The sequence below is a fragment of the Globicephala melas genome, chromosome 1 (assembly GCF_963455315.2).
Source record: "Globicephala melas chromosome 1, mGloMel1.2, whole genome shotgun sequence".
Lineage (NCBI taxonomy): Eukaryota > Metazoa > Chordata > Mammalia > Artiodactyla > Delphinidae > Globicephala > Globicephala melas.
In genome coordinates, this window is record NC_083314.1 from 41,954,596 (window position 1) to 41,973,256 (window position 18,661).

The 18,661-nt window shown below is 45.5% G+C and overlaps 1 protein-coding gene across 2 annotated transcripts in view; it reads left to right on the forward strand.

The window, feature by feature from the left end:
* PROX1 (prospero homeobox 1) overlaps positions 1-18,661 on the forward strand; it is a 51,799-nt gene that overhangs the window by 23,084 nt on the left and 10,054 nt on the right. For both annotated transcript variants that reach the window (XM_060295140.1, XM_060295145.1), the window contains one exon: positions 62-256. In XM_060295140.1, coding sequence (XP_060151123.1) covers positions 62-256 — 195 coding nt within the window. The remainder of the gene's footprint in view (positions 1-61; positions 257-18,661) is intronic.

An 18,661-nucleotide genomic window follows, 5' to 3' on the forward strand; every position in this document is an offset into this window, starting at 1 on the left:
TAAAGAATGAATGAAGAAAAATGGCAATGTTCTTATCCTTTTCAACATTTAAATTTAACAGTTCAACAGATGCATTACCTCTCAGCTCATCAAGTGGTTTAGCAATTTCCGTGAGTTTTACTACATTCAGATGGAGAAGTACGCGCGTCAAGCCATCAACGATGGGGTCACCAGTACCGAAGAGCTGTCTATAACCAGAGACTGTGAGCTGTACAGGGCTCTGAACATGCACTACAATAAAGCAAATGACTTTGAGGTAGGAACTCATCTTTGTTTTTCGGTCATCTCCCTTTTTTTAAAAAAAAATTATTTTCTTTAGAAATGCCCCAAACCTGTCTTTTTTTTTTTTTTTTTGCTTTGGTATCTCACACAAGCATCCCCCAGTAGGGTAAGAGGTCGAGTGGCAATGAAGAGCCCCCCGTGGGTCCCGTCAGAGTCCTGGGAGCTGACCCACTTCCGTTTCCTTTCCCATCCCCCGCCTCTGCTGCTTGCTTGGAAGACCCATGTGGCCACACAAGAGGGAACTGGCGAATCCAAAGAAACGGCAGCAAGGAACACACACAGAGTGATTCCCTTTCCAGAGAAGAGGTCCCTCCCCCAATAGGCCTTTTTCACATTTAATTCTGGCGTGTGGATTGAGTTGACATATGCTGTGTTCAGTGGTAGCTTCAAAAGTTGTTTTCTTAAAATGTCTAGAAAGATTGATGGGGAAGTGATTCCACAGTTTCAAACTTTCATGAGCATTCATTTCCTTTCTGGAAGAAACGGTGTGAGAATTTCCCAAGTACCTATGATGAGAGACCCATGGACGTCTCTGTTCGCTTGTTTGCTTCTGGTTTTGTTCTTCTGGGAGGACACCCTTGTGTGTTCATTTTGCACACGTGCAGCTTCACGGGCTTGCTGCCCTTCCTTCATACGGTCTTATACATACTTGCATGTGTCTGCAACCTGCATATTCCAGGCACATATGAAGCAGTGCAGATGGTTCCCAGAAAGCCGTATCTATGCAACTATAAGAGATGTGTGGCTATAAGTAAGGCATTTCTTTACTGGCTGATGTGGTGCCTCAGCGTTTTTCATTGAACGGGATGACTTTCCATGAGACAACACCAGCGAATCTCCCAGTACCCACAAAAGCATTTCGCTGAGCCCTGCTGACTGGGGCAATGATGGCTGGAAGTGGGAATGTGGGAAGGGTTCTGCAGGCTGAACCTCTGATGATGAGAATGGACAGGCTGTGGCTTGACAAAGGTGGTCCTTCTCTTGTAGTACCTTGAGGAGGAGAATTTTTCCCCCACATCTGCTCGTGCGCGGACCTTATGTTAATATTCTTGCTTTCCTTACGCAGATAGGTACCCCCAAATGCCCGCAAAGTTCTCAGTGTCAAAGGAGAAAGGGGCGGGCTTCCCTGGTGGCGCAGTGGTTGAGAGTCCGCCTGCCCATGCAGGGGACACGGGTTCGTGCCCCGGTCCGGGAGGATCCCACGTGCCGCGGAGCGGCTGGGCCCGTGAGCCATGGCCGCTGAGCCTGCGCATCCGGAGCCTGTGCTCCGCAACAGGAGAGGCCACAACAGTGAGAGGCCCACGTACCGCAAAAAAAAAAAAAAAGGAGAAAGGGGCACCTCGGTCTGGCCTTGTCAATACCGACCTGAACCCCACTGTCCCCCGCTGCTTGCCCATTCCTCTGGGGACCCTTCTCCTTAGCAGATCAGTTTTTGTGGCTTATGAAGAACTGAATGGGGAAGTTTAGCAGCGGGAAAGTCATGGTTTTTCCTTGAAAGTTGGAGTGTTTATACTGCAAGCCACCAATTTCTCTTTGCTATCCAATACCAATGTATTTTTCTTGCCAAATGGGTTATAAGCAAAGTTTTTCTTTGGCCAAACACATTAAAAGTGAGGCTCCTTCTTGTACTTACTGCTTCAGTATTTTAAAGTCTCTGTTGGAACAGAGCACTGGTTTACTGTTTCGACAGAACACTCTAGCAGAGTTCTTCTAAAGCTGAAGATTGTGACAATGGCTAAACTTTTTTTTTTTTTTTTTTTTTTTGGCCACACTTTGTGGCATGTAGGATCTTAGTTCCCTGACCAGGGATCGAACCCGTTTCTCCTGCATGATGACGATGGCTAAACATTTTAAAGAAATCTTATTAAAAGCTTCACTTCTCCCCACCCCCTTTCTGATAAGTCTTTTGCTGTCAACTTTGAGCTAAGAGAATTCAGCGGTGTGCTAGTGAACTAATTGCAGTTTATTATGATAAATATTCGTTTGGCGGCGTGCGTCAAGCTTCATAAAAGAATTGCCCGAGATCCACGGGATGGTTTGTGCATTTTTGCTGAGTGACATACTCAAGAGAACAAATCCTGACAGTGCCCATTAGGATTTTTTAGGGTCGTGTAAACCTTACCTGGTTGGTTTTAATCCCCTACTCAGCGCAAGGGCCAAAATGACACAAACGGGATGGCTGGAATCAAGAGATACCCAACAAGCTGCTCCGTTTAGCATCATCTAAATCCTCCTTTAATATGATTACCATCTGATATTCCTCTCTTTGTGAATCATATCCACTTCCAGCCAGGCCACCTCTCCTTTATCTGCAGTGTCTATTTTAAGACTGCTTCAGTGCAAAGAGTATGGGGCCCAGGGAGCAATTTTGTCACTTCTCATGTGACTTCAGACAAGTTATTGGACTATTCTGGGCCTTATTCCTCCTTCGGTAAAAACTAGGCTCTTTCCGGAAATGTGCTAAGAACAAAGCAGGAGCTGGATTCTGCCCTGCCCCCTCCACTTACCCACACATATGCACATACACACCCCTACCACCACATATGATCCTAATATCATGAAGTAGTTTTTAATTTAGCCTCTCAGTTTGGGGCACTTACTAATAAAATCTTCAGATAAGATGATCCTTCTTTTCTGTGCCTTTGTGCATGGAGGTCAGTGCTTAAGTGAGATGCTTAAAAAGCCGCTGGTCCAATTGCGGTGAGCAGGGGCTACTCTTCGTTGCAGTGCGCGGGCTTCTCATAGCGGTGGTTTCTGTTGTTGCGGAGCAGGGGCTGTAGGCGCGGGGACTTCAGTAGTTGTGGCTCGCGGGCTCAGTAGTTGTGGCTAAAAAAAGCCTGCGCGTAGCAACGAAGACCCAACGCAGCCAAAAATAAATAAATAAATTTGTAAAAAAAAAAAAAAAAGCCACTGGTCTTATCATTGTTGCTCTTCCAGTGTGGACCGTGGCTGTGAGCCAGAAGTAGACCCAGCACCTCTATCTGATACCTTAGCTGCTATTGCATGCACTGCTTGACTTTTGAATCTAAGTTTCTCCCCTGAAGAGCAAGTCAAGTGCATCTGCAGTCTAAAATGAGCAAGTGAAGAAGATGGCAAAGTAGAGAACTGTACACCTGGTTTATTCTTAAATTTTTAACCAGATATGGGGCCTAGTAGAGAGACAGAAGTTATGCCTACATGATGCCCAAAGATCCAATCAATTTAAAGGAATATATTAAACCAACCATTAGCTGGCCAAATAATAAAACGTCTTCTTGATTGCATTTTAAAATTTCTCAATCAGTTAATCAGTGGTTTGTAGCAATGATAAAATAGCTCACATTTATTGACTGTTTAGTATGTTCTGGGCACTCTTCTAAGTGGTCTACCCATATTAATTAATTTAATGTGAGTCCTAATGATATGGATATTAATAGCAGAAATACTTCAGCTTGCCTAAAGCTTTATACTGTTTCTAAAGCAGTTCTAAGTGGGTGGGAACAGGGGAGCCAGGGAGAGAGAGCGGGGGTGAGGCTAACGCTTTTCTGTCCCTTGCTACCTTCTCCTTCCTTCTTTCCCTCCTCCTCCTCCTCTTGCCTTTTCTCAGCTTTCTGCTCCATCTCTGCCTCTGTCATAAGCTTGCTGGCGGCACCTCTGTCACTGCTAAGCGCCACCCCCCTCCAGCCCCTGCTGCTGATGGCTCTCAAGGCTGGAGTGGCTGCTGACCCCTGGCCTGCGGGAAAATAAAGCAGATGGGGAAGGTTTATCACTAGTGCAGAGGGAGTGGCTCGCATCTCCCTGCTCTTCTAGACCCTGCGCATTTCCTGTCTTGTATGAGTCAGAACCTTCTAAGTGACAGGAGAGCCTGTTCTGCCTTTTGTATCAGTTTACACAATTGCCAAGATTCTTGGCACGGCATTCAGACTTGGGGTGGTGAGAGCTTGAGAAGTCCCAGGGGATGTGGAAGAAGACACTGAAGGGGGAGGGTAGGGGGGGATGAACCATGCTTTCAGCTTGTGCTCAAGGGAAGAAAGTTGGCTACAGGACAGGGGTCGGGCATCTCCCTCCCAACACGAGTCCGTGAAGGTGTTCAGACAGGCACGTTCAGTGACAGGCCGCATTTTTTTTTTTTTTTTTTTTTGCGGTACGTGGGCCTCTCACTGCTGTGGCCTCTCCCGTTGCGGAGCACAGGCTCCGGACGCGCAGGCTCAGCGGCCATGGCTCACGGGCCCAGCCGCTCCGCGGCATGTGGGATCTTCCCGGACCGGGGCACGAACCCGTGTCCCCTGCATCGGCAGGCAGACTCTCAACCACTGCGCCACCAGGGAAGTCCAGGCCTCATTTTTAACTCCCGCTTTTCACGTTAAATGAGATGGGTAACAATACGTTCGTCGTTCCAGGTGTTATGGTATATATTGCCATGCTTCATTCTCACTTCATTTTGAAGAGCTTCCAAAATTGATTTTTATAGGGAGGGAAATGAGGTTTGGGATTCCTTCCCAGTTTTTAAATCACACTGATACTTCTGACTTCAGGGGCATAGGAGTTGAATTTTATTACTTCTGTTTCCCTCACAACTGTGGCAGGGAAAGAAGGCAATGAGCGCTGTCAGTTTCCAAGGCAGGTTGACACGTTTTTGCAGAGAACTCAACTAAGGCAACCGATCTGTGTAAGTCACAAAGGTTAAACTCACTGCTCAGGGAGCCGGAAGACAGCCACCCTAGGTTGACTGAGGTAGGCTGGCCGCTGGGAAAGGCAGGATGACCCAGAGCTTGGGGTCTGGGATGGCCTGCATGGAGGTTGGGAAGAGAATGTCGCAGACCCCTTCTTCTGGGCTGACCCTTCTGACCGCAGGGGCATGTGCTTTGGACTGTATTGCTTTTCTGTTTCCCTCACAACTGGGGCAGGAAAGAAGGCAAGGCTTGCGATCAATTTCCAAGACTTCCCTGAGCACTCCTTCTCCTTTTCTCCATTCCCATGAGCTAGCTCTTCCCCCGCGGTGGTCAGCCAGGTGTCCCCCGTGGGCCATTAGTGGCTAGCCAATTAACTGCGCACAGGGTCCAAACTCGCAGGAGGAGTGACTAACTTCCCTTGCCCTCAATAAAGACCCAGGGCTTTGGATGGAAGGCTTAGAAACAAATAGAAAAGAGAACTTGATTCATTGATTAGTGGGCTTGTAACTGTCATTTCCTAAGATACTAATAACTCACGGGGCAGACGCTCCATCGTGGAGCCAGTGGTTTGACTTATTTCTAGGTGTCACATGACAGGCAAGAAGGGTACTTCTGCAGGCCTCTCTCTGTGTCTTCTCACTCTCCTCTTAGAAAGAGAAAATGAAAAGGCAGCACTCCTCACATCCCCCCACGCACACACCCACCCAAACGCACGACACTTAAACACATAGAGAGCATCCACTCCCTCCACCAGGCTCACCCCCATTCCCAGCCCACTCCCGCTTTCCACACGACGCACGTTTAAGAAGATTTAATATATTTGGAAGTCCTTCATTCGCCCTGTCCCCTCTTTAAAGAAAAATGAGGACAGGTGGATTTAGGAAGCGCTTCCCTCTGCTCCAAATAGATACTTAAATATGAGTGATCATTTGGAAAACTGGCACAGGAGGGAAACCCTTTTACTGCTCTTGCAGTCTTTTGGCCTCAAAGCCGAGGTGTCATTTAAACGATCACACAACGCACTCTTGGTGGGTGGCAGGAGGAAAAGAAACCTTTGCCGTTTCCTTCCCTGCCAGTCCCCCCATTGACAAGCCAAATTGATCTTTTAAGAGACTAAATGAATGTTCTCTAAATATATGTACACACATGGCTATCTGGAAACATATTCCTCGTACAGAATGATTGCCTGAAATTTGAAGGAGGGAGCAGTAAAGACGCCAGGCTGGGTGGGGAAGGGTGGGGGGAGGTGGCAGGGGTAGGGGAGGGCACAGGGAGAACTGCGTGCCCGAAGCTTCATTTTTGCACCGCTGTCCATCTGGGATTCAAGGTGTTGATCAGTATAATGAAGCAGGCCCATTGATTTATCATCTATTTGGTAATGTCGTTGCATTTTTAGCGCCCTGTGTCTTTTTTGTCATTGGGTTACATTCAAGCACAGTAAGATCAACGTTCAAACCTCCTTACTCAACAGCTTTATTAGTTATAGCATTCCATGACCTTTCTCAACATTCTTAAAGAAAAAGATACAGTGTAATGTCGCTTTACTTTGCTTATTGTCCTTTGTTGGGGGGAACAAAGCATTTTCTACAGTGGCTATAGCACATAATTATACAACTTTCAATGGCAGTGTCTTGGTATCAAAGTTCAGAGGAGCCTTTAGAAAAAAAAAAAAAAAGATGTTTTGTGGCAGCCTAGGGAGGGTCTCATCTTTCCTTCAGAAAATAGTTCAAGGCTCTTCTGTCAAGCTTCCCTACTTAGAGCTTTTTCTCCTCCTGCTTCATAAAGTTTAAAGCAGATTCAGTGGAGTTCTATGATCTATTTCCTTTGAAAGATTGTTCCTCGGCACAGAGAGGCCCTTTGACTTCAAGAGTTCACAGATTCATGTCTTTAGGTATCATATGTCTGACCTTATCAGTTACTCCATTTAATGTCAGAGAAAAAGTCTCAACTCTTTGTGTTTGTCTGTTTTGCCTCTGTGAAATGATTTGGTGAAAAGACCATCCTTTTTAACACACCACTGAGAGGCCGTTTCTGCTGCAACCTACCCTGTGGCTTTTCTCTCTTTAAAAAAAAAAAAATTGTCCTTGTGTTTTGTGTATGGATGAGTTCACAGTGAGAATAGAATTATACAAGGGCAGGCGCACACACAAAAAAATCTTTTGCTTTCCTCCCACACCTCCCCCCGCCCAGTGATCTATTGGCTCTCTTGGTGGCTGTACCCCAACAGGCAAAGCCATTTAGCAAACACAGAGGTGGCAGCCGCGTCCACTGCTGGGACAGCATTGGGTTTTTCCCTTGCTTCGACCTACCCCTAAGGCCTTCATAATTAATTGTCCTTCAGAGATGAGGAAAGTTCAGAGACAGTGTGTGGCATGATGGCCATTGTCTGACGTTCAGTTCTCCTCGCCTCGCCTCTTTCTCTGTGCCCCACAAAGGGTTATCAATAGGAGAAAGGGAGCCCGTTCTCTGCTGAGAGCCGCCGGTGGTGGTTGGAGCTTTCAGTGGGTCGGTATCATTGTGTTCGGCCCATCCTGGATTAAATGTCTGCAGGTCTAACCACCTCTTGAAAAGCAGCCTGTTTATTTCGCCTAGATTAAACAAACTCATTTAGCGAACCCCAGGCTTGTTCAAAAGTTGGTGATCCCTTTTCACGTGGCAGATAACATTTTAAATCACATTTCCTCACCCCATCCCACCCCGGCCCCGCCCCCAGGATTTTATTGCACTTTTAACTGTTGGGTTCTTTTTCAGCCATAGGGCAGAAAATGAAATGATCATTCAGTCACTTCTCTTAACCACTTCAGTGTACACTTGCCAGAATGAATGTTTTTGCAAACATTCTTCTGACGAAGCGTAGGACTTTGGTTCTTGAAAGTAGATTATCCTCGTTTTAAAATATTGTTTCACCTTCAACGATTGCCTCAAGCCAGTCTTCAGTGCTATTTGGTAACAGGACGTAAAACAAATACAACCTGTTCCCCACCCCCCCTCCCTACCCCTGCCCTTTTGGCTGAGACACCAAATAAAGATGCACTATGGAGACAGCTATTTGCAAAGTAAAGGGAAAAGAGAGCGATTAATGATGATTATACTACTGTTCCTGTTAAATAGAGTGAAGCCAAGAAAACAAATAGAATCGTTCTTCCTAGGAGCAGTTGAACCAGCACGTTAGAGAGGTTTAAGATCGCTTCCCTGTAGTGTTCACAGAGACCTCAAGGCAGAAGGAAACCGTATTTAAAGAGCATTTCTGTGTCCCTGAGAGCAGTGTCTTCTGGAGAAGGGGGCCTACAGGATGGGCAGAATCTATTCTGTCCCTGTTGTTCTTTGAAGACACTCTCACAACAGACCCTTTGCTATTGAAAGAGAACCTGGATCTGGAAGTTGACACAACTACTAGAGTCATACCAAAAAGGGGATCATAAAAAATTAAAGTTATTCTTATGAATCTTTCATTAGAAGTAATGAAAAGGGACAGTAGTGTAGTCTAAGTCCTTTGTGTTGCCAGCCCTTCTTCCGGCCTCTGGGCTATTGTTCTTTCAGCTCCTCAAACAGACTTTTCACTTTCAAACTGACAAAAGTCACTTAAAAGCCAGACAGCTGTACTAACACACCCACCTTACGAAGCTGGAGACAGGGCAGGTGCCGAGGCCAGCTGAGAGACCTTGTTTAAAATGGGCAGGGGCAGCTCCCTCCTGCCTTCCTGTTGTTTTCGTGCTCTGCTTTGAGGTGGACCATTTATTGCTACTGTGCGATCCTCCCTCCAGGCGCCCCCAAATATTTCTTGCATTTTCTTTGCAGCAGGAAACCTTGACACTCATGCTAATGTTTGTCCCTCGGGTTGGGTTGAATGGCTAGGGTCAGGTTCGTGGAAGGTGGAGCACAGAACTTAGCAGAATCACAGGGAGTTTTACTCAAAACTCTTTCCTTCCGTTTCTCCCCCTTCCTTCTCTTTTTCCAGCCTTTTCCAACCAGTCTGAATCTCTCGTAAGCTTTTCAGATTTCTGTGGCCTCTTCAGGAGTAGCTGGGATTGGATAAAACACAGCCACCAGTGGTGGGGACAAGCCTCACCTTAGGATGTGAGATACAGCTAGAGAGAGGTAGGCAGGTAGTCCTGCCCGCGTCCCAGGCCTCAGGGCGCAGCCGCCATGGGCCCCGGCGAGTCCTCCCCGTGTGTGTATTACAGCCCCCCTGCTCCCCTGTCACCTTGTGTACAGTCTGGTCTGTGACACTGATGGTGATTATGTCATTATTTTGCTCTGGGGGCCCTGGCACATCTGCAGAGCCCAAGCACATCTTCTTTGTTGCGCTGGCAATCGTCCTGCACCACAAATGCTTCATTAGCCCTGCTGGCGGCCTCCTTGCCAGACGCGAGTGCCCAAATCCAGGCTTCTTTCTGCTCCGTTCTTTTGTGCAGCTGATGATCGCGTATTCATCTTCCTGGTTCTTCCCCATTTTCCTCGACTTCTGAACTCCAGATGTCCCAGTGTTCTTGCCCAGAGCCCTTGAAAGTGCACAACGCGAAACAAGGCAACTCTTTACCCCTTAACCCATCCTCACCCCTTCCCACCTTCCTACTTTTCTCCTCCCCAGACGAAGAGTGATTCTGAATATCTCCCCAACATGAGGACTAACGTTTTCAGACTTGCAGTTTGAAAAGATACCACGGGATTGCTCCCAACTTACAGTGGTACTTACGGTTAGAATGAGGACTTATTAGGCATTTGCTTGGAGATGGGTGCCTTCCTCCTGCAGCCCCTTCCCTCTCCTCGGCTCTTTTATTTCCTCCTGCACATTGCCACGTTTTACCAATCTTCAGCAAGCAGTCTAAAATGTGAGTACAGATAATATTCTTCATGCCTCGCTGAGCATGTTATAGTCATCTGAAGGTTCTTTTTCTCTGCATGGCATCTTCGTCTGCACTCTACCCTCTCCCAAAATCCCCTGCCCCCTCCTCCTGCTGTCATAACCTTTTTTTTTTTTAATTTATTTATTTTTGGCTGCCTTTGGCTCCCCAACAATGACCTATTATTAGATATTGAAAGTGACGAACACGTGGCTGTTTTGGAACCGAGCTAAAACATTTCTCTCGAGTTTTATTCTATATGTTTAGAATACATACAGCACAGCTTTTCTTAAGGTGTGCTGATTTCTACATTAACTGCAGGAAATTTTAGAGCTTAATATCTTGGGCTGTGATGGGTACTACATAATCGGTATGTTTAATTTACCCTTAAATGTGAGTTAATTGATCTGTGTTAGGAGCTTCTCCAATAGAGAGTTTAACCAGTTCTGTCCCCCCACCACTGCAACATAAGATGTTTCCAACGTCTCTCTGTTTGAGTAAAATGTAGATTTTAATTTGAAGGTCTACTGAAAGGAGTAAGTTCATATTTTTATAGGAAGCATGGTCAGATCACTGTCCTGAATTCTAATTCGGAATCCGAGGACAAAGACCCTGGCAAGGATTAAAGAAAACCCGCTCCGAGGAGTGAGTTGCTGTTTTGTACTAGGTTTCTGAGCTTACCAGTCATTGACCCCTGTTCTGAATATTAGGAACAAGCTAGGTAACAGAGTGAGGACAGAGGTGGCCAGATCAGTAGGCCAGCAGCCCTGGGCAGGGAGCATGTCGGGAGAGGCGGGTACCTGTCACTGATTGCATCATTTTCGAAAGACTCAGGATGTCCCCAGAACATTCCTAACCTGCCATTTTTAGATCATTATGGTTTTATCACCCCTGGGTTTATTGAAACCTTTTTAAAAATGTAACTCCATTCTCAGAACACACCACTTCTCAAGGTAGTAATTCTCTAAATTTCTTACCTGCTGTGAAAATAGTATCTTCTTTGTATGGCTGTTAAAGTGATTTCCCTGGAACTCCAAAGGGATATCCCTTGTTAGAATATCCTGGGATTTGTGAACAGGACTGTGGCCATATTCTCCATTTCCTCTCTGATTTTAGAGACTTTGATCATTACTCCCTCTTAATCTTCATTTCTCCAGATTAAGGAGCTCTAATCCTTTTTAAAAGTCTAATCTCATACAGTAAGTGGGTTGCGTCTGATCATTTTAGCAGCCCTTCTGTAATGCTCTTCCGGCAGGACCATGTTTTCCTGAGGGACAGTTACAATTACAGGACAACAGGGCAGAATTCCAGTGGGCGGCCACATCACGGTTTTATACCTCACATACACCTCCAGTGCGGCTTTTTTGATCGCCCCCAAAGTTCATCCTCAGAGGCTGGATTTCTTGACTAGCATCTCAGTAGCACTTACTGGTTCAAATGATCCTATGAGACCAATTTATGAGACCCTTGGCAAGTATTCTTGCAAATCTGATCGTTCTACGGAACATATCCAGCCAAAAAAAAATTGCACAGATCCACCCCGCTGTGCAGATGTTTTCAGTGTTTTTGTAGGTAACGTATTGGAGTGTTTGACATCATGAAGACACAGCCTTAACCTTGGGCTTGAGTCTATAAAAATGACAACTAAGGCAAGAAAACTCTGATCTCTGTATTATTCTCAAGCAGGAAACAAAATGTTCACTTACAAGTAGGTATAATTTTATATAAAAACATCACCTTGAGATCTTAAAAGGGGCTTCCTTTGGGGGAGTCTTTCCAATGTCAGTGGTCCTGGACTAATAATAGTGTAGAACTTAAGAGCATGGTTTCTGGAACCAGTCCCTGGGATCAAATCCCAGCGCTGACGCTTTCTAGCAGTGAAACCTTGGCAAGTGTCTTACCCTCTCTGTGCCTGCCTCAGTGTCCTCATCTGTAAAATGGGGGAAATGATAGTGCCTACCTCACAGAGTTGTTGTGAGAATTAAATGAATGTCCATGAATATGTTAGCACAAAGTCAGCGCTATATAAGCATTTGCTTTCATTCATTTGTCAAGCCAAAGAGAAGTTCCCTTGTCGCCACTGTCAGTAACCCAACTCTTGCATCATTTCCTGCTGACCCTAAACAGGAAAACAAACAAACAGAAGAGCAAACAGGGAGTTCCCGTTAGAATTGGGACAAAGAGTCAGTGCAAAACTGGTTTTGAAAAGAGAAAGTGATTCCTCCTGCCCCAAGGTTGGCTATAAAGATGACAGCAGCCCGGAACAGCTCCGGGCTTCTGGAGTCATGGGTTCCAGATGAGAAGGGCAGCCACGAGATGACAGGGTAGCGTGGAAGGAGCCCCAGATGGGAGGGTCTGCCCCTGGCAGCACCTGCCTCTGTGGGCTCCACTTCGTTCACCTGTAAAGTGATAAGATTCAAAACAGAGCTTTGTTCTAGCTCTGAAATTCTGCGATTCTAGAACAGAAGACATTATGCCTTCTCTACATAAGTCTCGTGCAGGATGCAAAGCCTTAAGCAGTGACTGTGGAGGCCCTGGGAATACAGATGGCAACCAGGTGGGGCCACTTCCACCCTTGGGGTGCTGCTGTGTCTTAATTATCTTAGTAAAAATCTCCAGGGTGCCCAGTTTAGTGTTCTCCCAAGGCCCTCTTTGCAGATCTTTTAACAGTGCCCTTGGAGATGTGGCAACTCCCTTGCTGGGATTATAGAGGCGAATTTTTCAAATTCATAGACAATTTATTGGCATTATATTTGCTGCTCACTTTGTTGTGGTGGCTAGGGCAGCCAAACAGTGAGGTCATTCATCCGAGAAGCCCTCATGCCTGTGGGTTTTCTAGGAGACGATATGGACCTGAACAAAGTAACAGAGAGCCTGTATACCTGTCCCCACACACGTTCCACCGAGGCCACAACTCAGCCCAGACAATCGGCCTGTGTAATACGTATTAACTTCTGTAGAATATACAACATCTCCCCTCTTTCAAGACAGAATTGTTTTAGATGTTATAACTACCATCACTACTAGGTTTGGTTGGTAGTTTTTGTAAAAGCAACATCATCCTTCCCTTTAAGCATGTCTCAAATGATAGTAATCAGGAATGTCTTTTCCACTGGGATTTTGTATGTACAGCTTTGTGTTTGGGAGGTATCCAATCCTCACACAGGTCACTTGGATATGTTTTTTTCTATCTTTCTTAACGGTAATTGTACCCAACCTCTGGTTTTTTTTTTTTAAGGCTACCTTAACGGTGGAAAATAAAATCTGGTACTAAAAATGACTTTTAGTAAAAGGTAATACCATTCACTGAGCACAGATATGGGGGTTTGAGTAGGGGTGAAGGAAGAGGCATGATCAGAAGCAGAAGTCGGCTGTGCTCTCAAGGCCACTGTACTTCCTTTAATACAGAGAGTATTTTTCAAAGATTTATCATCTTTTTTTTTTTTTCTTTTGGCTGTGCTGCACAGCTTGCGGGATCTTAGTTCCCCAACCGGGGATTGAACCCGTGCCCTCAGCAGCGAAAGCGTGGAGTCCTAACCACTGGACTGCCAGGGAATTCCCAGAGATTCATCATCTTAAATGACCTGAAGGTGTACAAAATAATTTGTATGTAGACTCCTGACCCTGCCTTTCAGCAGGGCCAGTCCCAGGTCTCGACAGCATCCTAAGTCTTCCCACCGCAAACATTACCTCCAGACCCATGAGGTGTCGGTAGGGTTCTAGAGGACTTCCAAAGGCTCCCGGGGCCCTTCTGGAATCTGTTTCTCTGACTTTCCGAGCTATTTACCTTTCTTGAGAAAGGAATGTCAAAGCCCTTCACAAAACTCTTAGGTTGCTTTTGAAATACGGCTCATGCTTAGTTTTGCAAAGGGTAAGCCTGGAGGAGAAACCCATAGAGTTCCCTAGAACACAAACCAGAATTTTTCTGACTTTTTTGCCTTTCATCCCAGTCCCTTCCCAAAACAACCCAGGTATTATTGGGGCTGCATCAGCTGTTGTCAGCAGAGTGGCGGTGTCTCCCGTGACCCGGCGTTCTCCGAAGCTCTGTTCATCTAGCATCCGTATCTCCCAGTGCCTTCTTTGGTGCTTACTCTGAGCAATGCTATTTCATTGTCCTGCCTCAACCCCACTTCCTAGCAATCTCTCTCTAGGCTTCTCTCTCACATTGCTCCATCCACGTGAATAAAGGGCACACGCTAGTTCTGATGTTAGCCTGGGCAAAGCGGAATTATGAAGGTAAACCTCTGCAGAAAACAATCACGGAATGCATTCTCCAACGAAACAGGAGTAACTGCGATTATCCGTGCCCCAGCTTCCTTCGTGCAATATTGGAGGGTTGATGCCATGTTGTTTTTGAATAATCTCCCATCCAAGAAGGGCAGCAAGCTTGGCCCTATTTATCCTACTGCCTCACCCAGTAATGGTAGCAAAAGTTAAACTTCAAGCACTATGAGCCTGTCTTGAACTCAGACGCGGTTGGCACATAATTCATGGGGTTGACTTGAAGGGAAGTTAGTTAAGGCTGCAGAGTGACTGGTATACTGCTTATTTTCCCCTCGAAGCTGATTCATTACCTGTGTCACGAAGGAGGGATAGATTCCTCCATGTAGTTCGTTTGAATATTTGCTGGCAGGAAAGCTCCTAACGAAAAGCTCGCTGTCAAAGCAGGGCAAGACTGAGGTCCACCTGGTTCTTCGCATCTCTCTGTGTGGTCCATTAATTATTCCTGTAGACACGGCCAGCCTTACACGCATCTGAGGAGTGGCGTGACAATGTAGGTTGAATTCGGGTGTGTTGATCCCAGCTACCCTTGCAAGAACTACTAGTGTGCTGACACAGGATTAGAGAAGAATGAAAGAGCATTAGGCCTTCAGAAAAGTGGTTAGCTCTTAAGTGTGGCTGAGAGCAGGGCTTGGCACACTCTGGCCTACAGGCCAGCTCTGGCACTGAATCTGTTTTTTATGACCCTTGTTAAGAAAGGTTTTTATATTTGTAAAGCAATGTGAAAAAGATGAATATGCAGCAGAGACCAAATGTAGTCCACAAAGCCTATGTATTTACTGTCCAGCCCTTTGTAGAAAAAGTTTGCCGACCCCTGGCAGAGGCTTTTTCTCTCTTTGGTAGAACGTGAACTCTCTGAGATCCTTTCTAGTTCTGAAGTTCCAAAACTACGCTTCTTTGATGCAGTAGTCTCGGTCCCATCTTATCCGAACAGCCTACCAGATGTGTCCTTCCAGCAGAGAGCTCACCCTTGTTTTTAAGATGGGAGAGTATCTTTATAGTCTCTTGGGGGTGGAGGGATGGGAGAAAATATGAGATTTTAGCGTTTGATGCCTTTTCTATGATTTTGTTTTTGTTTTATTTTGACTGATGCTCATTTAAACTTGGAGTCATGTGTTGAGACGTGTTTGGGAGAGAAGGAAAATTTAACTCATGACAACGAATAACATGACAACTATTGTATTTCCTAATACATACAACACCAAGACCTCCAAGCATGAGCAAGCAAACTAGCCACTTTAGGCATATTTGGTGAACCAGATTTCAGCGGCACAAAATAATTTTGACAGCCGCATAGAGTTTATTATAAAGACATTCGTCATTCCATTCCCAGCAAGCTAGTACTTCCTTTTCTGGGGCTGTGGGAGACATGGTTATTTATCTTGGTATCTATAGGCAAAGTTGCCAGTGGGATGTTTACACAGTTTAAAATGTATACACAAATTATTAACAGGTAGCATCCATGTGAAGGCAGTCTTTTTTATTACCTAAAGTCACAGTTTTTCCAAATGCTCAATCCCGGCACATTTTATCAATGTGTATGTTATCAACATCTGAAACGTACAGAAATTTTATTGTGAATTCTGTATTTTGTGAATACCCACTCTTAAAAGGTAAAAGATTCAAATTCAGATGAGGAAACAAAGAAACTCCTCAGGGCAGCCTTGGCCCTTCCTTCGCGCTGTTGAGAGAAGTCCACGTGAGGGGTGATGGCCAAGCCCATACGGCCACACCGCAGACCAGAGTCCACTGCCTGGCATCCTTTGCCATGGCGCTCCACTGTCCAGTCAAGGTAGATCCTTAACCTCCCTCCTTGCAGTTCCCATGTGACCCTTCGTTCTTTTTATTACATTCCCTCCAACGGACTGTTTGCACCATGTCCTAGCCGGGCGCCACTTTGCTGGCATTTATAAGAGCTGGTGTGGCATCAGGGGATGGCGGGCAATTTCACTTGGAAGTGTATCCCCACAAGCTCAGTGCAGGTCCCTGCTGTAGCCACAAGACAAGAGACAGGCTTTCCTTTTGCCACTTTTCCTAATTATCCCTGCAGTTCTTGCAGGCTGGCCGAGAGAAACCTTGAGGCTGTTGCGTGGATCTCGCCCACTCAGGGTCCTTCCCCGGCCCTTCCCCAGGTTGGCCTCCCCGCCCCCAGCTCCTCCCTTGCATATTAATATGACACTGCATGGTGCTCACAGAAAGGAGCAGCTTCCACCAGCTGAAACCTCTGATCCCAAACCCACTAGAGAGTTTGGCTTTTGGAGTTTGGCAAGAAAGCCTGTTGCCCATCAGGTCAGCATGAATAAAGATTTCTTTCTTCCTTTCTTTTTTTAAAATCAAGCATCAACCGACACTGCCCCCAGAGCTCTTTTTCTCAAGACAATTTAACCCCTTCTCCCAAGTACATTTATTTTCTATTCTGAATGTGCGCATTATTTTGTTTTTTCTCTTTTCCTGTGAGACAACCAAGAAATCTACCCTATGTAAAATTTGAAAGCCAGATCAATTCTAAACCGTCTTATCACTTTTAAAGTATGTTTATCCAGCTTTGTAGGAAGAATGAGCAGACTGTTTGAAGGCCACATACTTTTCAAACCTTGGTTGCAACACGTTTGCCCCGTTTTGAAACTGTCTTTATCAGGCCGAGAAAACGAAAATCTATTTGACAAAGTGGCACTCTGGCCAGTTTATCTTGCAATATGGCTTTAGTTCACTGAGTCTATTGATTTCCTTAAATTAATGTTTACAGAATGCTACTGAATTTTGCTCAACAGAACATTGTTCTTTTGAAGGTTTACAAAAAATTGATACAGACTGTTACTGCCATGTGTTCCTTTGCTTAGACGGAGGAAACATGGCGGGGGGGGTGGTTCTTTTTTCGTTGTTTTGTTTTAAGGATAGCCTTGAACTCTAGCCACTTCCTATAAGCATTTAGCCTTCACATATTTAAGTAGCAAAACATGTAAGTAGGAGGTGAGCCCATTCATAGGCCTCAAATTGTGTGGGCATCACACTGACCTAATCCTGTAAGGTCCCTGAAAGCTGAAGCCACCTGGAGCATCAGAGTCAGAGAGACTTTAGTCTGAAGCCCGGCTGTGGCTGCAGATTCTTCCTCGGCCTCATTCGGTGTAGCGTCTGCAAGCAGTTTTGTAGCCAGCGCTCCCTGAATAATTCCAGTCCTTTGAAACAGAGGTGCGAGCATCCTATTAAATTTTAAACGCCATGTAGCCATTTGGTAGGAACTCTTAAATATAACACCTTGCTCTTTGACTGTGGTGCTCAGTGCCTAATACACAAAACCTAGTCTCTAGAGTTGATTTTAAAATTGGCCTTTCCAGGGAAGCTTATGTGGCCGTTCAGCCCCTGACAGGATTCTAGTCACAATCATGAAATGACTGAAATAAAACTTGGGAAACACAAAGCAACTTTTCTCAGTGTGATGACTCGGCCAATAAAATCAGCCACGTGAACCTCCTCAAAGCATCTCTCAAGACACTGCTTTGCATACACTTAATAATCACAGTGAACTGGCTCCTAGGAAGTGGATGGGCTCCTCCTTAAGGTTCTAACCACCACCTTACGTTTGGATACTATTTCGATACATTTGGATACAAAGCCCATTCGTGCCTGTTTTCCCATCCAATCCTTCCCCATAATGAGAGGGCATTGGAACACAATCTCACCATCCCCTGCACCCTTTCTGCCCTTCTGAAGGGCCAGCTAGTCCCCGGCTGTACACGCAGGATAAATGCGTGTGTGACTGCTAAGGGAGACCCCCTAGTCGCAGCATCTTGTCACCATCTTTCATAGCTCCGCGATTCCCCTCTTCCACCTCTGGCAGGAGAATTCAGTGAGAGTGAGACAGTGGAGAGGAACAGCAATAACGTATCTGTCCTTCCCTTTTTGTCTGATAATCTCAATGAGTTACTAAAGCATCTGAGTTTATCCATTTAAGTCCACTCTGTCTGCAGTCTAAGTCCCCAGTTTGTGCCACTGCCGTCAGGAGATATGTCTCTCCTTGATCAATATTTACTTAACAAACATCAGGGATGGGAGAGTTTGTTTAGAGGAATCACGTGCACACTAGGGTGAATGAATGCTCGGGAAAGTACTTCAACTTTGTCTCCTTTCCTAGGATCTTGATGTTTGTGTGTGTGCACATGCACGCAGCAGCGTACAGATGCCCTTTTTCTTTTTAACTTCTCCAAAGACACTTAGAAGTTGTCTAGAAAAATGCCTCACTGTATATGGTTATGGTTAGTACATTATTTACCCCTTAAGAGAACTCGCGACGTCAATTCAGTTGCAAAAATCCTGGCCCAAAGTTTGCTTTTCCTTTTGTGCTCCAGTACAGGTTAAACATTTTGGAAAGGCTCTTAGGATGAATTAGATGCACAAGCATCTTCCTTTGACCCCTTTCAGATGAGTGGAAGGGAAGAAAATGCAGATGGAAACAATAAAAGCGATTTGATAGGGCAACTCTAACTATATACTACTGATGGCATGACATCTTTTTTTAGAAAGCCCAAGGAGAAAAGTAGCTCTCGAGATTTTCAAAGCCTCTTACCCAGTTTTCGGAATCAGACGTGTTTAACTCTAATAATA